This window comes from Tiliqua scincoides, chromosome 1 (assembly GCF_035046505.1).
Source record: "Tiliqua scincoides isolate rTilSci1 chromosome 1, rTilSci1.hap2, whole genome shotgun sequence".
In the NCBI taxonomy this organism is placed as follows: domain Eukaryota; kingdom Metazoa; phylum Chordata; class Lepidosauria; order Squamata; family Scincidae; genus Tiliqua; species Tiliqua scincoides.
In genome coordinates this window covers 44,924,919-44,946,062 of record NC_089821.1, presented here as the reverse complement: position 1 = coordinate 44,946,062, position 21,144 = coordinate 44,924,919, and the positions used below count along the sequence as shown (strand labels likewise).

The following is a 21,144-nucleotide window of genomic DNA, read 5'->3' as shown; positions in this document are numbered from 1 at the left end:
CCACTGCTAGGGGGTACCAGCTCTTGGGGGAGAGGGATGCTACGGTCTTCATGCCTTGGTTGTGGTAGGATAAGACACAACCATAAGCAGGATAAAGATAAGCAGGATACTGGGTTAGATGTTCCATTTAGACTAATTCCATGGAGATTTCTTTAAATCCCTTTAAAGAAGCTCCCTTTAAAGAAGGTTCTTGTGTCTTTATCATGCAACTTTGGGACTGGAAGATCTGTGCCTGTGCCCAAATGGCATCCTTGTAGCCTGGAATAGGTCTTTACTATTCCCAAACTAGGTAGCCTATCTATCCTACCGCATGTGAAGAATTCCCTGCTTTGTAGTGGCAAACTTTAATGTGCAGGAGCTCATTATGCAAGCAAGACCCCTTGGGTTCAAAATAAATACAGATAAAACACAGATAAAATACATGTCAGCTTAAGACATGCTTAATACATATCAGCTTAAGACATGCTTATCTTTATCCATCCCTTATCTTTAAAGAGATAAAAGATGAATGGACAAGGTATTGAGGGAAACATATATCTGGTTAGCCTTGGTGATGCTACAGACTAGGGAGAAGCAATTAAGAGCCCAATCATATGCCTGCCTACTCGAAGTAAGTCCTATTATAATAAATGGATTTTACTCTCAGGAAAGTATGGATTGGATTGCAGCCTTAGGGCCCAATCCTACCCAACTTTCCAGCCCCATTGCAGCTGCAATGTGCAGCTCTGGAGCAGCTGCAAGGGAACAAATGGTCTCATACCTTGAGGAGGCCTCAGGGCACACCCCATTGGCACCACTGCACTGGTACTGGAAAATTGGATAGGATTGGGCCCTTAGTTAGGCCAAATAATAATTTATGCACTGCAAAAGTCATCTGTTTGTCCTCCTGTGAAGAAGAATGTAACCTTTGCATGGCAAATGCATACCTGTTCATGTGTAGGGGAAGAACTGGTAGTGGTTGACCAGCTGGTTTCCACTGCATGTTTAGAAAATGTGCAGTTTCCCTCTAAGCATTTGAGAAGACTATTCACTAGGAGACCATGCGGGCTGCATGATATGCAAGTTATTTTATTTATTTTTTACATTTTTATACTGCCCTTCCTCTAAGGAGCTAAGTGCACATGGTTCCTCTCCTCCTTTTGTCCTCACAACAACCCTGTGAGGTAGGTGAGGCTGAAAGAGAGTGACTGGCCCAAAGTCACCCAGGGAGTTTCATCACTCAACAAGGATTTGAACTTGGATCTTCCAGGTCTAAGTCCAACTCCCAAACCACTACATCATCCTCAGCACAGAGCAAATGCACAAAGAGCAAATGCAGTGAAGGAGAAGGAAGAGTGTTTGGAATAGTGCAAAGCTAGAGTACATTCCTACAGCCTCAGTCCACATAGAATTGTAGATTAACTAGACTCTGAGAAGCATCCAGCATATGCATCCAAGAAAAGCATGGGTGGCAGGAGCTTGGGAACACACTGGAAAGGGAGAAAGTATGTTTTTGTTGCTTTGATTCTGATTGAAGTAACCTTAACATGCGCAGGATTTGCAGATAAAAGCGTAAGCTCCTTTTATGCTTTTGACTGTCTTCTGAAACTTGTTTTGAACATCATTTCCTGATATCTGGCTGTTCAATTGAAGTCATTTTCGGACTGAGGAAGAGCTCCTTTTTAACATAAGGAAAGAAACCATGTGTATTCTATGAAACGATATCATTCCTGTCTTTTGTCTAGCAGAGAACATTTACTTTTTCTGTGGTTGAAATTCAGATGCTTTTACATCTTCAAGGGCCATGTTGCTGATATATAGATCTTTATTTCAATTAAAAAAATATATCTTCTACATTAGAAACAAGTTCTGCAGTAAGTTATGACATTACATAGACATTATGCAACCTCTTTTGGAACATGTACTTGGAACCTGTACTTAACTGAAAATACTTCAAAATTAGAAGGCACTACAAAAGCAATCAGCATTTTATACATAGGCCCTGATTCAGCAAGGAAGCAGTCCACGGAAATAAACAGGAGGCACTAACAGCATTGGTTTTTTTGTACAATGGCAGGGCTGGCCTACTACCACACAGCATCCGAGGCAAGGAGCATCTTTGGGATCCCTCCCATTTGTAAAACTTTTGAATACATTTTCTTTTTTTATTGCATTTGTCTTTGGTGCATGATCTACAATTGTATGCATGGTATATCCCTCTCTTATGATAAATTTGCATGCTAGAATCTTTACATCTGTATTCTCATGCAATCTTGTAACATATACAAACAAATAAAACCAGAAATGGTTTCCTCTACTCTTATGAAAGTGTTTAAATTTTAAGAAAAACTTGGTGCTGCCTCCCCCACCCTAAGTCAGGCTCCCGGAGACATTGCCTAGGTTGCCTGTCCTTAACTCTGGCCCTGTAGTGAGAAACCGATCTGAAATCCATACGCAGGTTGCACACTTGATGCTGCACTCATGAGCCCCCTTGTCTTCCTCATTCCGATCATCTTGTCTTGCCTCACAAACCTTATAGAATTCTTTGAAAAGGTCAACAGGCATGTGGATGTGGGAGAACACGTGGACATTATATATCTGGACTTTCAGAAGGCGTTTGACACGGTCCCTCACCAAAGGCTATTGAAAAAACTCCACAGTCAGGGAATTAGAGGACAGGTCCTCTCATGGATTGAGAACTGGTTGGAGGCCAGGAAGCAGAGAGTGGGTGTCAATGGGCAATTTTCACAATGGAGAGAGGTGAAAAGCGGTGTGCCCCAAGGATCTGTCCTGGGACCGGTGCTTTTCAACCTCTTCATAAATGACCTGGAGACAGGGTTGAGCAGTGAAGTGGCTAAGTTTGCAGACGACACCAAACTTTTCCGAGTGGTGAAGACCAGAAGTGATTGTGAGGAGCTCCAGAAAGATCTCTCCAGACTGGCAGAATGGGCAGCAAAATGGCAGATGCGCTTCAATGTCAGTAAGTGTAAAGTCATGCACATTGGGGCAAAAAATCAAAACTTTAGATATAGGCTGATGGGTTCTGAGCTGTCTGTGACAGATCAGGAGAGAGATCTTGGGGTGGTGGTGGACAGGTCGATGAAAGTGTTGACCCAATGTGCGGCGGCAGTGAAGAAGGCTAATTCTATGCTTGGGATCATTAGGAAGGGTATTGAGAACAAAACGGCTAATATTATAATGCCGTTGTACAAATCGATGGTAAGGCCACACCTGGAGTATTGTGTCCAGTTCTGGTCGCCACATCTCAAAAAAGACAAAGTGGAAATGGAAAAGGTGCAAAAGAGAGCGACTAAGATGATTACGGGGTTGGGGCACCTTCCTTATGAGGAAAGGCTACGGCATTTGGGCCTCTTCAGCCTAGAAAAGAGACGCCTGAGGGGGGACATGACTGAGACATACAAAATTATGCAGGGGATGGACAGAGTGGACAGGGAGATACTCTTTACACTCTCACATAATACCAGAACCAGGGGACATCCACTAAAATTGAGTGTTGGGCGGCTTAGGACAGACAAAAGAAAATATTTCTTTACTCAGCGTGTGGTCAGTCTGTGGAACGCCTTGCCACAGGAAGTGGTGCTGGCGTCTAGCCTAGATGCCTTTAAAAGGGAATTGGACAAGTTTCTGGAGGAAAAATCCATTATGGGGTACAAGCCATGATGTGTATGCGCAACCTCCTGATTTTAGGAATGGGTTATGTCAGAATGCCAGATGCAAGGGAGGGCACCAGGATGAGGTCTCTTGTTATCTGGTGTGCTCCCTGGGGCATTTGGTGGGCCGCTGTGAGATACAGGAAGCTGGAATAGATGGGCCTATGGCCTGATCCAGTGGGGCTGTTCTTATGTTCTTATGTTCTTATCTGTTTGCAAGGATGAAGAAGGCTCCCTTGAGTGCGGTCACTTTCACAAGTCTCTGATTTAGGGCTGAAAGCTTTATTATTTTTTTTTAAAGCATAATTTGTAAAAATTAAGTTTAAAATGTGGCCAACTACAAAATCCTATTCTACATCCCAGCCTAACACCTCTAAATTTATTGTAATAATTGTACTGGGTGGAATGACTCTCCTGTGCACTCTCTAACTTTTTTGCTTCGTCAGGAGTTTGTACATGACCTGAGATCCATTATCCCAGGCAAACAGTTGCTTTTCCCTGGGATAATAATGCACCATGGAATGACTAGTCTGACGTTTGGGGAACTGAATCCCTGGGACCTCATAAGGACTGACGATATCTAAGGTATCGTAAATGCATTCGATCCGTGAGGTGCCTCCGCTTGGTGAGTTGTACACAACATACAGGGCACCGCACATCATGAATGCTGCTTCAGCATTCTCAGTTTTGCAGGGTGTATCCCAAGTATACTCCGCAGCCATGGTTTCGTGGCTAATTTTAGTAAGCACCAACTTTTTGTCAGTCCCTGGCTCGACATGGATCGCCCACAATCCCAATTCATCCACAGCCAGGTCGATTTTAGTAAAAGGATTAAGTGCATAGACGGGGGTGTCTCCTGCACCCAACAGCAGCATTTTGTTGGTTATGCTTCTTTTCTGAATATCGAACTTAATGATCTCATTTAAGGAGCCATGTTTGTGATAAAACAGAAATCCGTGATCTATAGCGTGGCCTGTTCCTTGCCAGGGAAATGGCAGGTTGACTCTCCGAGCCAGTGGTTTTTCTCCACTTTCAGTAAACACCCGGATATTTGCAAACTCCATCACAGTCTTGTTCTTGGTCCCAGTTAAGAAATAAACCTTTGGGAAATTCTTGCCTGGATCTTTCAGCCATGAGCCGTGAGTGTCTCCAGCCTTCTTTACTATTTTCAGGGATTTGATGCCTGCAACCATATCACTGCAACCTTCAAGAAAGCAAAACAAACAGGGGGGGGGAGTTCAGTAACTCATCAGTACTCGTGTCACATTTCCTGAAATACGTGGAACACATCCTGGAATATGCTGCTTTAGTATTTGAATACTTCCTTTCTGCAGCAATAGAGGAAAGTATGAAAGGTCCCCAAAGGTCACTGCACAGTCAGCACTGTACATTATCCTTGCTTTACATTTTCAGCCCAATCCAATGCATTTCTATTCAGAAGTAAGTCCTGTTGTGTTCAGTGAGATTTACTCCCAGGGAAGTGTGGATAGGACTGCAGCCTTTGTCAAAGAAAATCACAGCAAAATGGAAGAGCTGATCTAAATTCAATTTTATCACACTAGATATGCCCACAGGCACAATCTGGTCTTCTGGTTGCTGACCAGTGGTTTGTGGGGAGAGAGAGAGAGAGAGAGAGAGAGATGGCAATGGCAACTTGGAGGTAGGGCCTTCTTCCTAATATTGCTTCTCAAAGTGGCCCTCTTTTAAACTAGTTGTTGATCAGGGTGCTTTCCATAACTGCTGTATAGTTGACCTCTTGCCTCAGTTGAAGCAGACTGCTTCCTCCCATGTTGAGTGCTGTTTCTCCTGAGTGATATAAAACAGCTGTTACAGCTGTTGCTGTTTTGCTATTTATAGAGTGCCCACACACGGGAGACTTTGTCCTGGTTTTAGATGAAAGATCAATTCCCCTCCCCTGCCAGTGCTTGAAAAATGTGGAAAAAGGTGTGGAGAGGCTGGGATGAAATCCAAAACTCTCACCCCTGACCATCACTACCACCACCCCATTCCAGCCAAATCTCAATTCCCTGTTATTGTCCATAAACCAATGATAAAGGGATTGTTCACAAAACAGAGGGGAGAGGGTAAACCTGCTCTGGTCCTCCTATAATTCACTCACCCCACTTTTTTGTGCTGTGAAGTGGTTTTTTGCCTCACTTTGTGATTAGAGTTCCACATGACACTTCCATTTGCTCTCAGAGTTCTTATAATCCAGAGCAGTGTTTTGGTTAGTTTGTTTCTTTGTTTGCTTACAGGGAATGAGGCTGTGTGGAGCTATCTTATACCAATCCTGTACACCAGTGGTTCTCAACCTTTAGGAGCCAGCAGACCACTGAGGCAAGCATTGGAATTGTCGCGAACCGCATGCAACCTGCTCCATCCCTACCACACACAAAAAATACAATTCAATTTGGTAGCCTATATGGAAGCACTCAGCAAGACACAGGAAATGCCATCTACAGGGGAGTCCATTCTCTGCCCTCTCTGATGGTCAGTGGGGAAGCGAGTGAGTGCTCCTCCACAGACTACCAGAAAGGGTGAAGGATGGACCCTCCCACAGCTGGTATTTCAGTAAGCTTTGGACCACCTGAGAGGGCAGAGAACAGACTACCTACAACCACAGCTGACACTTCAGGGGTCTGTGAGGCAGCACTCACTTGCTGAGACACCGGAAGTGATCAAAGGTGATCATCTTTTTTTCCTGAGACCTCGGGGACCACTTTTCAGGGTCTCACGGACCACCTGTGGTCCCTGGACCACAGGTTGGGAACCACTGCTGTACTTACTTGCCTGAAAGTGCCACTGAACTCAATGGAACTCACTTCTGAGTAGTCATGCATAGGACTGTGCTGTGAGTTAAACCATTGGGTTCACATAGACTAGTCATGCAGACTGGTAGCTCTGCTGAAGATCCTGCGACCTTCTGTAGTCAAAGGTAATGGGACAGCCAAATATTCTTGCGACCCCTTTTTGCAGCACCTGCATAGTTATCTCAAGCCCAATCCTATCCAACTTGCCAGCACCAATGCAGCTGCAATGCAGCTCTGAGGGAACAAATGTTCCCGTATCTTGAGGAGGCCTTTACAACTGCCCCTCGACCACAGGATGCAGTGCACACCCCAGCTGCGTTGGTGCTGGAAAGTTAGATGGGTTTGGGCCCTCAGTGTGAAACTGGCTCATGCCAAAGAAAAGATGTCATGAACCTAGTCTTAGTGCTCAGTTGATATGGGGGTATCATTGAAGAACCCCTCTTTGTCCCCATCAGGAAGATGAGAATCATCGTGCTTTTTTCCTGCTTCAACTATTCAGCATGTATTGAAACTAGAGCACAGAGGACACGACTCAACAGTTCTTCCAAGAATCCAGAACAGAAGTATTTTTGTCAAAGAGCCATGTTTTCCGGCAAACACTTTATTATGGTTCATGCAAGTAAATAACTGGCTTGCCAAAGGCAATGCTGATGGAGGAGAGACTATTTGAAGTTTAAAGAATGTCTTTTAATAAGCTGCAGCATTTCCAGCCAAACAGAGTGAACAAGTCCTGAGGGCAGAAAATATTATAGAACTGACTTCAGCAACCTTAGGACTATCACTGCTGTTCTCTTTTCCGAATTAACTGAATAGAAAAATGATTTTTTTTTTCTCTTTAGGGGCTTATGGGCTTGGATGCCAGAGGTTCGTGCTCGGATTTGTATCTTTGGAGATCAGTAATGGCCCTGTGAGATTCTACCGGAGCGGGGTACCCCAGTGGAATGCTGTGGTTGCAAAATACAGGTCGTCCCTCATTAACTGCTAGGGTTCCGTCCCAAAATCCCTCATGGATAAAAAAAATCAGTGGATAAAAAAAAACAGTGGAAAAATAGATTTAAAGAGCCACTTCCAGGTTTCTTGCTCCTCTGTTGCTCCTTTTGGAATAAGGTCATGCTTCAACATTTGCAGGGGTTTGATTCTGGGACTCCTTGATGATACCATAAAATAAATAAAAATAAAAGCAGTTTAAAAAAGTTAAAAAGTGTGTCCCTTTACAACTGTGGTTTAAAAACAGCTTTTCTTACTGTTGTAGAGAGGCAGTCAGCAATTAGAACTGCAAAGGACCCCCTGCCTTTTCCTGGCTCAGCTGAAGCAAGGAATGATCACTTGCATGACTGTCTCTTTACAACAGAAAGAAAAGCAGTTTTTTTAAACTGTGATTTTAAAGGGAAGCATTTTTTCCCCTTCTCCAGGGATCAGCACATTCCTTCTCATTCGCAGTGGCTATTCATGTTGAGTCAAATCCGTGTATAAAAAATCCGTGTAGAACAAGGTGGAACCATGTAGGTTTTGAGCAACTTGCTAACGTACAGCACTCATTCACTAGTCCCAGGAAAGCAGCAACGGTAATTTCACTGGTGTTATATACATTTTAGTGTATATTGCTCTTCTGATGCCCAAATTAATTCAGTACATCCTGTTTATGAGAAGTAAGCCTCATTGCGTTCAATGGGCCTCACTCCTGAGAATGTGTGCATAGAATGGCAGCCTAAATCAAATAAAAAATGAATGCTAGAAAACTATGTGAAAATAAGGTACGGTGTGTGTGTGAGTGCGTGCACTTATGTACATGTGTCTGTGCATGTGTGCGTGAGTGTGTTGTCTTGTGCATAAAAATTCAAGTCACCAGGGAGCCTTGAGTAGGGTGAGCAGACTGAGCAGGGAGCGCTGGCACTGGGCCTGTGCCAGTTAGGTGCTGGGCCCAGAGCCAGAAGGAGGAGGACACACCACCAGTGGGGGTAAGTGCAACCTCCAAGTGGTGGTGGAGCCTCTGGAGGTCGGGGGAGGGCAGAACAAGGACGGGAGGAGGAACCCGGTGAAAGAGGGGTGGGATTGGTAGAGCCCAGCTCCACTGTAACCTGAACTCCGTGTTGGGTTGAAAAGCCGAACATGGAATCTCTCAGGTTTGTGTCAGCAAAATAGCCAGCACAGACTTGAGAAACCCCATTGTGGGGCTTGGGGCTTTTCCCAGGGGAAGGGAAAAGTTGCTTCCAGTTGCTCCCCAGCACCTGTTGGATACAGTGGTAGCCACTTTGGTGCCGCTGCTCCAGCAGGTGCCAGGAAGTTCAGGAGACTGTGAGTCACACCATGAAAACCGAAGTGCAACACTGATGCATTGGCTAGAATGAGGACCACTTTTCATGTTTTATAAATAAATTGCTCTTACTTGCGTTAAGCATTAGCTTGACTTTCTGTTTGGATTCCTCTTGTTCAATTAGCTCCTGCACCACAAGGTCTTCACCTATTTCCAAGCATGGGGTAGGGGACTCTTTTACAGCTTCAAAATAGTCAATGTCCCTTTGAGCTCTTTCTACTCTTGTTAGCAAATGGTCCACGTCATTTTTCAGCTCTGTCTTTAAGACGCCAAATCCTTCCAGGCGTGACATCATCTTCTTTGAAAACTCCCGGAATTCTTGTACATAATCCATGATGTCCTGATTGCATTTCTCCAGCCTGTTCTTGAACCAAAATACAGATAGATACTTTTCTATATAGAGAAATAGTGCTTAAGAAACGGCTTAAAAGAGGCAAACCACAAATACCATTATTGCCCTCCATTTCCGGTAAATTAAGGGGACATTTGAAATTCATCTACTGCATGATTAATTCAGTTGTATTTTCTGTTGACTGCGTCTCACTGTGGCCTAGCTCCAAGTCAGTATAAAGGCAACTTGATCCCAAGTGTACTGCCTTCAGATTGCTTCACATCAATTCTTTACAAGTGAGCATAACAGAGAATTTATCTCATGGAGGGATTTTTTTTAAAGCTTGACTTGTTGAGCTTAGGGCATTACATATGCACTGAACAGCATTCCCCGAATGTGGTGCTCACTGCAGTATGCTGGTTCACAGTGATGCATTGTCTCCTCCTCCTAAGGAATAGTTGCAAATGCCTGTTCCTTGAAAATTATGAGGATATCTTTTGAATATGCATCTGTTTCTGGGGTGCCTATGCGAGTACACCTGGTTAGGGTGGAAAATTTCTTTCCATGTGGATGAATGGCCACTCTTCCCCCATGCATACAATGTAATGTGTAAGGGGGCACCTTAAGCAAAGGCCCAGGTACATTGAGACCCAAGCAATAGCTGGGGTTTGTCGATGGGCTGCTGGGGCACCTTCCTTATGAGGAAAGGCTATGGTGTTTGGGCCTCTTCAGCCTAGAAAAGAGACGCCTGAGGGGGGACATGATTGAGACATACAAAATTATGCAGGGGATGGACAGAGTGGATAGGGAGATGCTCTTTACACTCTCACATAACACCAGAACCAGGGGACATCCACTAAAATTGAGTGTTGGGAGAGTTAGAACAGACAAAAGAAAATACTTCTTTACTCAGCGTGTGGTCGGTCTGTGGAACTCCTTGCCACAGGATGTGGTGACGACATCTGACCTGGACGCCTTTAAAAGGGGATTGGACAAGTTTCTGGAGGAAAAATCCATTATGGGGTACAAGCCATGATGTGTATGTGCAACCTCCTGATTTTAGAAATGGGCTATGTCAGAATGCCAGATGCAAGGGAGGGCACCAGAATGAGGACTCTTGTTATCTGGTGTGCTTCCTGGGGCATTTGGTGGGCCACTGTGAGATACAGGAAGCTGGACTAGATGGGCCTATGGCCTGATCCAGTGGGGCTGTTCTTATGTTCTTATGGTGTGCCATGGTGGCCACTTGCCACTTGCAATGGTGGCCTGGCTGTGCGAAATTTTGCGTGACTTTTTGCGGCAGCCATAAAGGACTTTGTACTGCCAGGGCACTAGTTCTCGCAGCGCAAGGCCCCATTAGGATTGGACCCCAGGTGTACTATAGGAAGTCATACAGAAAAAGGGAAATATGATATTTTCCAACAAATCTAGGTTCATCTTGATGTGAGATCACAAACCTGGAAGGAAAATTTATGTTTATGTCTATGGTCACTATGATGTTGTTGAAACAACCTAAAAAATATCATTTGAAATACCTTGGTTCGTTAGCCAGTTAGCAATGAGCTTCATCAGACTGACCCAAGCAAATAACAAGTGAATTTCTTACTGTGTGGAATTGTTTTGAGATCCTACAAGAACCTGAACGTTAAAAAAAAATACAAAAACGGGGATCATTGGAGATGGGACATTTGCAAGAGCATGGGTTTATGGGCAATGAAGCAAATGAACTAAACTGGCTGAGCAAAGAGAGAAAACAGTCTCTCTATATTCTGTTTTTATGTAGATTATGTCCTGTATATGCTTACTCAAACCCACCTTAGCAAGTGGCAGAATCGTACTTATTCTTTCATCAAAGGTTTCCTACAAAGTTGTTTTCTACACAAGTCTTATAAACATCTTATAAAGTCCACTGCTAATAACTACCATGGAGTTTGAAATTATTCTGCAGTGGCAAAGCTACAGGAGGTGCAGATTGCTAACCACAGTGTACAAGCAGCCATTCCTGGTGCTGGGAGCCAAATGGAGGCATTTTCCTCAGTTTTGCTACAGAATGGCTCTGAAGAGGAGGAGAAGGGGCTGCTTGCATGCTGCAGTGAGGCTCCCTGCAAAACTCAGTGCTTTGCACCCCCTCCACCTTTTCCTCTCTTTTGTCAATTACCGCTTAGCAAACCCATATCACTTCATATGGATTTCCTCTTTCCATCAAGGTCACATTTTTTATTATCTTGCCCAAAGGCCAAGCACTGGATTTTCTGCAGACTTAGGCCCATTTCACACATTACTCAGAGCAAACCCAGGATTGCCAACAACCTTTACCCTATGGTGAATTCTACCCCATCCTGAATCTATAATGAACATCTCTGCATGAGATCCATGTTTGCAAACATGAATTTGTCGTATTTACATATTATGCTTTTTGGAGTGCTCTTGAAATGAAATGTGCAGGCACAGTAACTCCTAAGTGTCCACGTTTTCCAGCAAACATTTCTCTGTTGTGGCCTATAAGAAAATTGGACAACAGCTGACTGCAGAATCTCACCACATCTTAAAACATTTCTTTCCAGGATGCAACAAAAATAGTAGTTGTGCTGGCAGGACACAGCAGTGAGGCCCTGCTGATCCAGATGTTGCACAGCTTGGAAGGGCTGAAGCCAAAGAAAAGAGTCTGCTGGGAACTGTTACAGAGCTGCAGCTTTACAATTAATCTGTGGACATCTTGTGCTTGCTTTCTTCGTTTTAGCTAGCGGAGGATGGGGGGGGGACAGGACAAATTTCTATCCTTCTGTTTTGAAAACAGAAGACCAGAAATGGCAAACATTTGAGTTTTTATATTTGAATCAAAATGGGTACGATGAGATCACATTTGATCCAGGTGGTTCCAAATCCAGTGAAGAAGAAACGGGAAGAAATCTACATTCACACACTATATACCTATGTAGGACTGACCACACACTTGATTTCAGCAGTACCTATCTGGTCATGGCTCTGCTCACCTAGGCATAAACTTAGATTGGCTCAGACTGAGCCAAGCAATTCCCCTCCCCCAGTTAAGAAAAAAAGCTTGGTTTACTCCAAGCCTATTTAAATAGATTTGGACCCCATCCCTCTCTTGACTAGTGATGTGATAAGGCTCTGTACCTACCTCATTCCCATGATCACACCCCTATTCTGCACCCCCAAGTTTCCTTCCTGCCTCTTATCCAACGTTCTTTCATCCAACTTCTCATGCTCTCTCATCCACTTACCTAGTGGGAGGGAGGAAGAGACAGATGTCTCCCCAACCTACCCTAGCACCTGTTGTGCAGCTATGTGGTGTGTTAAGATCAAGTAGACTCAAGAAACACACTTTTCCCAAAAGCTTCAGTGTATCTGGAGGATGGATGGACGATGACTTCCCTGTTAGCTTGTACAAGGCATATTGTATGCAGAAAAGAGATGTGGGCACCACTGGTGTTCCTGGGGTGGGGGCAAAATACTAAGTTTTTTCAGACGTAGCCTGAACGCTAATGTACAGCAACCCCTTCCCTTCAGAGCCTTTCAGAGCAGGGAGAGTGAAGCAGAAGAGATGCCTCTATTTCGCTCTGGCTGCTCCAAATGTTTCGGTAGGCAAGGAAAAGGGGCCGCTTTACACTGGTGTTCAGACACCTGAAAAAGTGTTTTGCCCCCTTCCAGGAACACCAGGATTGTGGATAAGTAGGAGGGTAGGATCCTGGAGGCTGGCTGAGTAGATATGAGAAAGAAATTGAATTCTGTTGCACCTTGGGTTAAGATATGAGTTGGGAAAGAGTTCAAGAGCTGTAATGGTTACCTTATATTTGAGGTGAGCTTACAAAATTCCAAGGGTAGAAAAATGAGTCTTTATAACATCTCTATAGGCATTATCACCCAGATTAGTTCCCATTTTGTGTAGCCACTCAATATGATAATAGGCAGTGATGTTATGAGGATTTATCACACAATGATCAATTATAGCAGTTTCCAATACAAAAGATCCTTGGCTTATGTAATTTTTGAATTTATGCATAGCCATAACAATGACACATGGCTGGCTGCCTTCTCTTTGTACAGCTCTTTCCCTGATTGTCGCAAACTTTTCCATGGAGCTGCACCTGTGCAGAAAGAGATCCAACGTAAGTAAAAATTCACTTAGAACCCAATCCTATCCAACTTTCCAGCACTGATGCAGCCAGGCCAGCATGGCATGCACTGAATCCTACAGCAGGGAGGCAGTCACGGAGGCCTCCTCAAGCTGCACTGGTGCTGGAAAGTTGGATAAGATCGGGCCCCTCAATAAGGATCGCTGGAATGGAAGTTGGGGGTGCCTGTATTCTGATTATCAAGAGACAGAGTAATAGCTTATAATTTTGGGTTCACTCTATCTGCTCCTTCATTGCCTCTTCATTTTTCTCTCATCGTTCATCTCCACTTTGCTCCCCTCCAGCCCCTCCATCTTTTCCAGTGCAGAGATGATAACCTGTGTGCTGCCCCCAGCGTTTTCGTGGCAGGATTCCTGAGCTATGAATTGCTGCCAGACACCCAGAAACGTACCTGTGGTTTTGGCCAGCTAAAAGATGAAGCAATGCTAAAAATTTCATGTATGAGGCAACTGAAAATGTCAGGAGCCATGCCTGAAAAGAAGGGTGGGTACTCTCTTTTTATTCTTTGTACAACACCTAGCTGCTCTTGCCTCTAGAGATGAGAAAATAGTCCCAAATTAAAAAAAAACAAAAAAAAAACACCACAAAAATTCATGGAACATCACATGGTAGCTTCAAGTGGTCATTTGTATACAGAATGGCAAAGGATGTCTTTCAGGAAGCCGACTAGTATTCATTAGTGTAGCAGATCATTACAACAAACTGCAAATGCACATGGAAGGACACACCACATATATTGCTTTATGCATGTCACACTGACAGAATTGGTGTGACTCACAGCACTACAATGAGAAGCTGGTATTGATACAGGTTTAATGTGCCTTCTTTGCATTTTGAAAATGGCTACATTTGAATCCCCCTTGCAGAACCAGAAGACTGCAGTCCTACACCCATTTCCATGGGAGAGGAAGCCCCATTGAATTTAATGGAGGGGAATTCTGAGTAGTCATGAATAGAAGATCATTGGTAGTTGAGTCAAAGGGAGAGATAGGAGAAAAGAAGTCCTGCTTAAGGAGCTGCAGGAGTACTTATATTGCCAAATGCATGTGCTCTAAAGACTAAAAATACCCCCCCTCCATCCAGTTTTCTTTTTTGGAGTCAGCTTTGGTTAAAAGTTCTGGGTGCAATCAAACTAACATCATGCACAAATTCAGCATGTGCTCTCTTTCCATCTCAAGTAATTGAACCTAAAATGGCTTAACTTGGGGCAGATTGTACTGGTTGTTAGCCTTCCCATGTTAGCTTGATGATAAAATTAATAGGAGCAACAGCTGCGGTGAAACCTCATAAACATTTCAGAGCAGCAGTTAAAAACCATGTTTGGCTGGTCTGCTATACATTTAGGGCACAAGCCTAACCAGGTCTACTCAGAAGTAAGTCCTATTTTGTTCAATGGGGCTTACTCTCAGGAAAGTGTGGATAGGATTGCAGCCTAAATCATTGTGCATTGTTAGAGTTACACAATTGGAGTTTAAAAAAAGTTAGGCTGCAGTTCTGTATACATTTACCTGGAAGTGGGTCCCATGTATTCCATTGGGTTTACTTTTGAGCAGTCATGCATAGATGTGCACTGCTAGAACCTGACCCAAACTTGATTAAAAAATGACTGACTTTCCTCAAAAGTAAAATGAACTGAGTTCTATGTGGCTTACTCCTAACTATGGGAACACAGGCTGTTCACATTAGTTTATTTTATAGGAAAAGCATTTTATTCTCCTGATCCTGATGGATAGCTCATACACTCTTTAGGAAGAAAATCAAATCAGTTTTCTGCTAGAACCAGAAGAGCACCACTAATTAGCACATACCTCAATCGAGTGAATTCGGCGGTCGATGTAATGCATCAATGCGGCATCCTGCATTACGTATTGTGCCTCTCCCACGATACTTGTAAAGAATGAAACTAACAAGAATCGGAGTTTCATGGCTGCCATGGTTTCATTAAATCTTCCGGAATAATTGGGAAGGAAAAAAAAAGTTTCCCAAACTGGCACCCGAGACTTAAATGTGATGATTGCTTGATGCGGTAGTGAAGGGGGGAAAAGACACCCTTTCTGAACAAGGCAGAAGGTGGATGATTTAAAATGGCTGTTTGGTCTTCGACGGTCTCTCATTAACACATTCAAGTTGTGCAAAGCTCTCGGCTAGATAAATTCATTTCTGGGAGCCAACTGGGCGTTTTCCAGCTTGCAATCTTTTTATTGAGTCCAGATGTTCATAACAGAGCTGGAGAGAGCATGTAGGCTAGTAATACTAAGCAAAAGCAGTCACTCTCCCTCCCTTCTCCAGATCCTCCAACAGCAGATCAGAAAGGTTCAGATCTTAGGGTGTATTCCACGTGGCACAAGCAGGAATCTAGCTGAATAGCCCGTGTTCTCATATGGTGTTTTCCAAAACTATTGTTCAGCCATCTCCCTGAGGACTGCATCATGCACGACCTTTTCTCAGACACAAGCCGCAAACTCATGTGAATTATGTGAAGACTGCATAGTCTGTTTTGGCAGTTGTGACACTCGGGACCCTTGGGATGCTACCAATCACAACATCCAACAATATATGAAAGAGGAGGGCAAGAGTAAAAGCGCTGCAACAAAGAGCTTTGATTAGAAGTGGAACAACATGATGGCTGGCAAAGTCCCAAAAAGTGGCAGTTGGATGCACCTAATAGGGCTACTAGTCAGGCTTCTGTGGCTGCACTTGCTCTCTGTATTTATACGGGAAGAGATACTGAAAAGCAGGGGTGCTCATTAGGTGGATCGCGATCTACCGGTAGATCGCGAGGCAAAATGAGTAGATCGCGGAGTGCCGACCCCCCCCTTCAGGTGCCTCTGGGAGGAAATGCCGGGAGTAAGGCCCATTGTACTCAATGGGGCTTACTCCCAGGTAAGTGTGGCTAGGATTGCAGCCTCACAGCCTAATCCTAGGCATGTCTACTCAGGAGTAAGTCCTGTTATACTCAGTGGGGCTCAAGGTACACCAACATACATTGTACACATAAATGTTATATGTTATGATGGCGCGAACATTGTAAAAAAAACTCTGGTAGATCTCTGGGCCTTGCTGGGTTTCAAAGTAGTTCTCGAGCCAAAAAAGTGTGAGCACCCCTGCTGAAAAGGGTCACGGGGGATTGGTCAACATCTGATCATTTCAGATTGGGTAATGTACAAACATATTGTCTGATGTCATTGGTTAACAGTTAAAAGCCAATCAGCTTTGAGTGGTGGCAGGAGCTGATTGGGTCAAGAGATTTAAATCTAACCATATAGAAAGTTATGCACAGCTTGATCTTTTTTTTGGGGGGGGGGGGGCTTCCAGTGTGTCATGCTGCCATATAGAGATTTGATTAGGGAGTATATGCTCCAATAAACCTGTTGAAGACCTTGCTGGTTTCATCTTTCTCACAGTCAGGCAGTGGACAGGGGTGGGGGGCAACTTTGTTCCCCCAGGTGACATGAGAATAATAATACAATAGTAAGGAAAAGGAATAAAAAATAAAAAGCAGTGCAATGTTTTCACTAGCCATTCACATGACTAAACCCAAAATGTAAGCAGTTCCTTGGTCAAAGAAATAAGGAGCAGGAAATCCTTACAATGGAAAGAGGTACATGATGGCGTAAGCAAGGAGGGGGAAAGGAAGGGGGAGAAGGACATAAGGAGGATAGCTGGGGGGAAGGATTGGGAATTTTACAGTTGTGGGAAGAAAGGGGGAGAGCTGGGGAAGAAAGGATCTCAAGGTTCAAGCCATGGTGGAAGACCATGACTGAGGGAGCCCTTTGGAGGGATGGTGAAATTATTTCACTCACTTGTGGTGAGAGGGCTGGTCTCCCCCACTGTTTGATTACTTCTATGTCCCAGGCTTCTGAGAGCAGATAAGAAGCAGGGGTCTTCCTTGCTCTCAGAGTTTGTACTAGATCAATTGGGGGATATTGTGTGATGAGGTTGATCATGAGGTTGATCAGCCTTCCCCTACAACCGTTTAAGGCAGACCATCTAACAAGCATACACACAGCACTCACACTAAGGAGGGAAATTATAGTGACACCAAGTCTGAAATCCTATACCCTCTTTTGTGTGAGTAAGCCTCATTGAACACAATGGAACTTCTGAGTAAGTGATCGCATAGGATTACACTCTTAAGTATGTAGTCAATTTGACAGCACTGGCAGGGGAGAAAGATAGGATTGGGCCATGCAGTGTTTTAGACTACATATCCTTTTGAGTTCCCTTCCCTTTTGTTGTATATTTATCCCTACAATAAAGTCATTATTTATTGCATCTATATCCTTGTCTTTCTTTTTGTTTTATGCCATTGTACTGAGTTGTGCCATAAGCCACTGCACACAATCTCTGTACACACAGACAAGTTTCCCATGGATACAACACTGTAACATGTGTTATAGTATGTTCAGTAATATCACCTCCTACTATCTTCCTTGGTGTAGTTTCTTGCAAGTCTCTGACAAGCCTGCTTCTTCCTTTGTCCCTTGCATTCTTGTCCCCAGTACTTTTATAAGTCTTTATACTTAATTCTGTGTTTTTGTCTCCCTTCTCCTTTGTATTTAATTTAAAGTTCTCTTGACAAGGTTTGCAAAGCTCCTAGTCTTCTTGAGGTACAACTCATCTCCACCAAGATGAGTCCTGCATGTTGGTAGAGTAGGCCATGGTCAAAGAAACTAAGTTGTTCTGGATGGCATCATTTTTGTTCACTTTCGGGATTCTGCTTTCTCTTTCACCTTCAATTGGAAGGATACATGAAAATACCATTTGTGCCCAAAACGTCTTCCCTTCCTCTGAGCCTTGTAGTCTTTTGAGATCTTTTTGTGGTTACGTCTGGCAGAATCATTTGTTCCTACATGCAACAGCAGGATGGGATAGCAGTCACTGGATTTGAGGAGTCTTGGCAACCTATCTGCCAATGCTTGAATATGCACAGCAGGAAGTCAATGCAGTTTCCAAGATGCCTATCTGGTCTGCACATGGCTGCCTCTGTTTTTCTCAGCAGGGAGCTTCCACTGCATGTCCCCCCCCCCTCTTTGTACAGTGGTTGGGTTTCTTTCATCCATGGGTAACTGAGAGACTTCCTTCCTGGTCTGCAAAGGCTGGACTAGCAATACAAGTCTGGTACAAATCGTTCAGCTGCTTCAGTGGTGCAGATTTCTCTCATTCTCATCTCATCTCTCTCATTCTCCTATGCCTCTATGCCACATATTTTCATGTCCACATCTTGGGATTTCCTCTTCCTCAGCAGATACCCCCTCCCCCATTTTCCTTCCTGAAGAGTTTTCTCTATCTCATCCAGAAACTCTTTGTCCTCCCTAATGATTTGCAGTGTGCAAAGAAGCACTACTTTTTAAAGAGCACACTACTTTTTAAAGAGCACACCATCTCTTCCACTGCTTTTTGGCTAATGTCTACGTTTTTGTTTGACTGTAAGCCCTTTTGAGACAGGGAACAATTTATTTAGTGGTGTGAAATCTTGTTGTAAACAAGTACATAAATCATCATTATTATCATCATCTTCTCTTCATAAAAAGGTAATGATATAGAACTTGGGCATCTCTGGGAGAAGAAGACCAATACTGTACCAGTTAGTTGTTATTGGTGCCCTTGGAGCAGTGCCTAGAAGTCTGAAGAAACACCTTGACATTCTTGGCCTCAAGTAGCTTACATTAGTAAGCCTTTATATACTTCTACCATCACAAAATCAAGTTGTGTTTGGTGTGTGTCTTGCACTTTGATTCCCTTCTTTTTCTAACATGTCCAAAGCAGCCCTTCTAATCCAAGTGATTGGGATGTGGTGGAGCCAGGAGGGTGGCGGCACCCAATGTAGCTTACTTGTACCAAATACAATTCTCTTATAGCAGCTGGCGCACCCCCTATGTCTTTTCAGACTTGAACCAGCTAAACAGTTGTCAAAGGTCCAAGGAGACCATAGGAGATCATAGGACTTTGCTCTACTTCCCTCTCCCGTAATGTCACGGCACCCCTCCCTGCAGGATACAGCTCAAGCCTCCTTGGTGTAGCTGCATCAGTGTGTGTGTGTGTGGGGGGGAAGGATAGGATAGGATTGTCAACTTGTCAGGATGATATTTGGGGGAGAATAAAAAGCCCATTCTTTCCCGCATAAACCCTGCTGATAGTGTGAAAAAAGGGATGACCAAAAGTACATCAAATTGCCACTGATGTGCCCAAAGCCAAAGTATCATATTCAGTGGTGATTCTAAACCAGCCATTTTCAACCACTGTGCTGTGGCACACTGGTGTGCCGCGAGTGGTCCACAGGTGTGCCACAGGAATTTGGGGGAAGGTCATTTATTAATAGGACCAATGGGAGATGTGAGCCCCCACTGGCAGCATGGTGTGCCTTGTCAATTGTCAAAAACCTGGTGGTGTGCCTTGACCATTTTAGTGCCTTGTCAGTGTGCCATGAGATGAAAAAGATTGAAAAATCACTGTTCTAAACTATATTAGTGATTCTTTTATTTTCTATCAATCCAGAATAAGAATGAGTCATTATGAGAATATGGCCAGAATATTTACTGCGGTTGGTACATTGGCAAAGCAAGTACTTTTGAAAGACAAGAGAAAAACCTCTTTTACATTTTGGAATGTAATTACACCTCTTAGTTTACATGAATGTTTTAAAATGGCAGGTGGATGACAGAATGTTGTTTTGGCACCAGGTCATCTAATTGAGCTACAGGGAGACACTTTCCACCTCATGTTTCATCACAGACATTACATATGTATTGTTGCTTTATAGAATCCTGCACTTCTCAATGCCTTTTTGTTGACCTCCTTCCAAAACGATTACATTTATCACCCACATGAGTGCTCCCTTTCAGGTAAGAGTAGATATTAATCTGTGGAATTGATTCAAGGCATGGATGTATATTCCAGCACCCAGAATTTAACCCCTGACCCCATGTTCTGATGGCAGAAACTATGAATAAGTGTGAGTTAATGGAGAACATTTGCATAAGCAGAGCAGCACCTCTTTCTCTGGGCTTTAAAATTAAAAAAGCCCTACATCAGTCAAAAAAAGAAGAAGATCTAATACCAACTGAAATAGGATCTAGGAGAGCAGGGAAAGGTGGCAACTCACATCACCGCTCTATGCATGTCTACTCCAAAGTAAGCTCTTATGAATGAGAAGTGTGTACTTGCCAGGGAGTAAGTCCCATAGCAAAACTTACTTCTGAGTAGACATGCAAGGGCTTGTGTTTTAAGTTTGCAATCCTAAACATATACTAAGGCATCAGCCCAATCCTAAACACATACTTAAGGCATTTAAGACAGTGGGAGAAATGCTCTCTTAAGGGCTGTTCATGCAGAAATCTGCACTCAGTAGCCTGCACTCAGGAAATCTGGGTATCCAGGTACAATCTTCGTTAATTTATACCTGAGCATACTTATTCACTAAGAACATAAGAACAGCCCCTCAATGCAGGTGTAATCTGTGTACAATGTAAACAGAGTGGTAACCTGTTAAAATGAACCCATGTGCAGTCATTCACACAAAAATGTGTACTTGGATACAGGCATTTTGTACCTGGGTACAATATAACATAGGAACAGCTCTTTAATCTGGTTTCTCCCATTTCCACTCTTTCACACTTTTTTTTTTAAACTTGCAAATACTAACAAACATACTAATTAAGATTCCTTTTGATGTCAATCATATGACCATGAGCCAAAAATGATGGAATATTCACCCATTGACCTCCACTCTTTCCCCACAAATAAAATATTTTTGTTATGTTTAGAAATACTGCTTTACTGTGCATTTTTAATTTTACAGTTTGGCAAGGCATACAGAGTTGTCTGTGTACATTTTCAGTGCTAAGTTCAAAATCACAATTGCAATTACTGAAAATTCTGG

The 21,144-nt window shown here is 43.5% G+C and overlaps 1 protein-coding gene across 1 annotated transcript; it reads right to left on the bottom strand.

The window, feature by feature from the left end:
• Positions 1-3,020: 3,020 nt before the first annotated feature.
• On the bottom strand, positions 3,021-15,314 carry OLFML1 (olfactomedin like 1). Its single transcript, XM_066639417.1, has 3 exons — positions 15,071-15,314; positions 8,847-9,138; positions 3,021-4,854 (listed from the first exon to the last, which is right to left on the bottom strand). Exons 1-3 carry the CDS (start codon positions 15,194-15,196, stop codon positions 4,076-4,078), a joined length of 1,197 nt encoding a protein of 398 aa, XP_066495514.1. The 5' UTR covers positions 15,197-15,314; the 3' UTR covers positions 3,021-4,075.
• Positions 15,315-21,144: the final 5,830 nt, after the last annotated feature.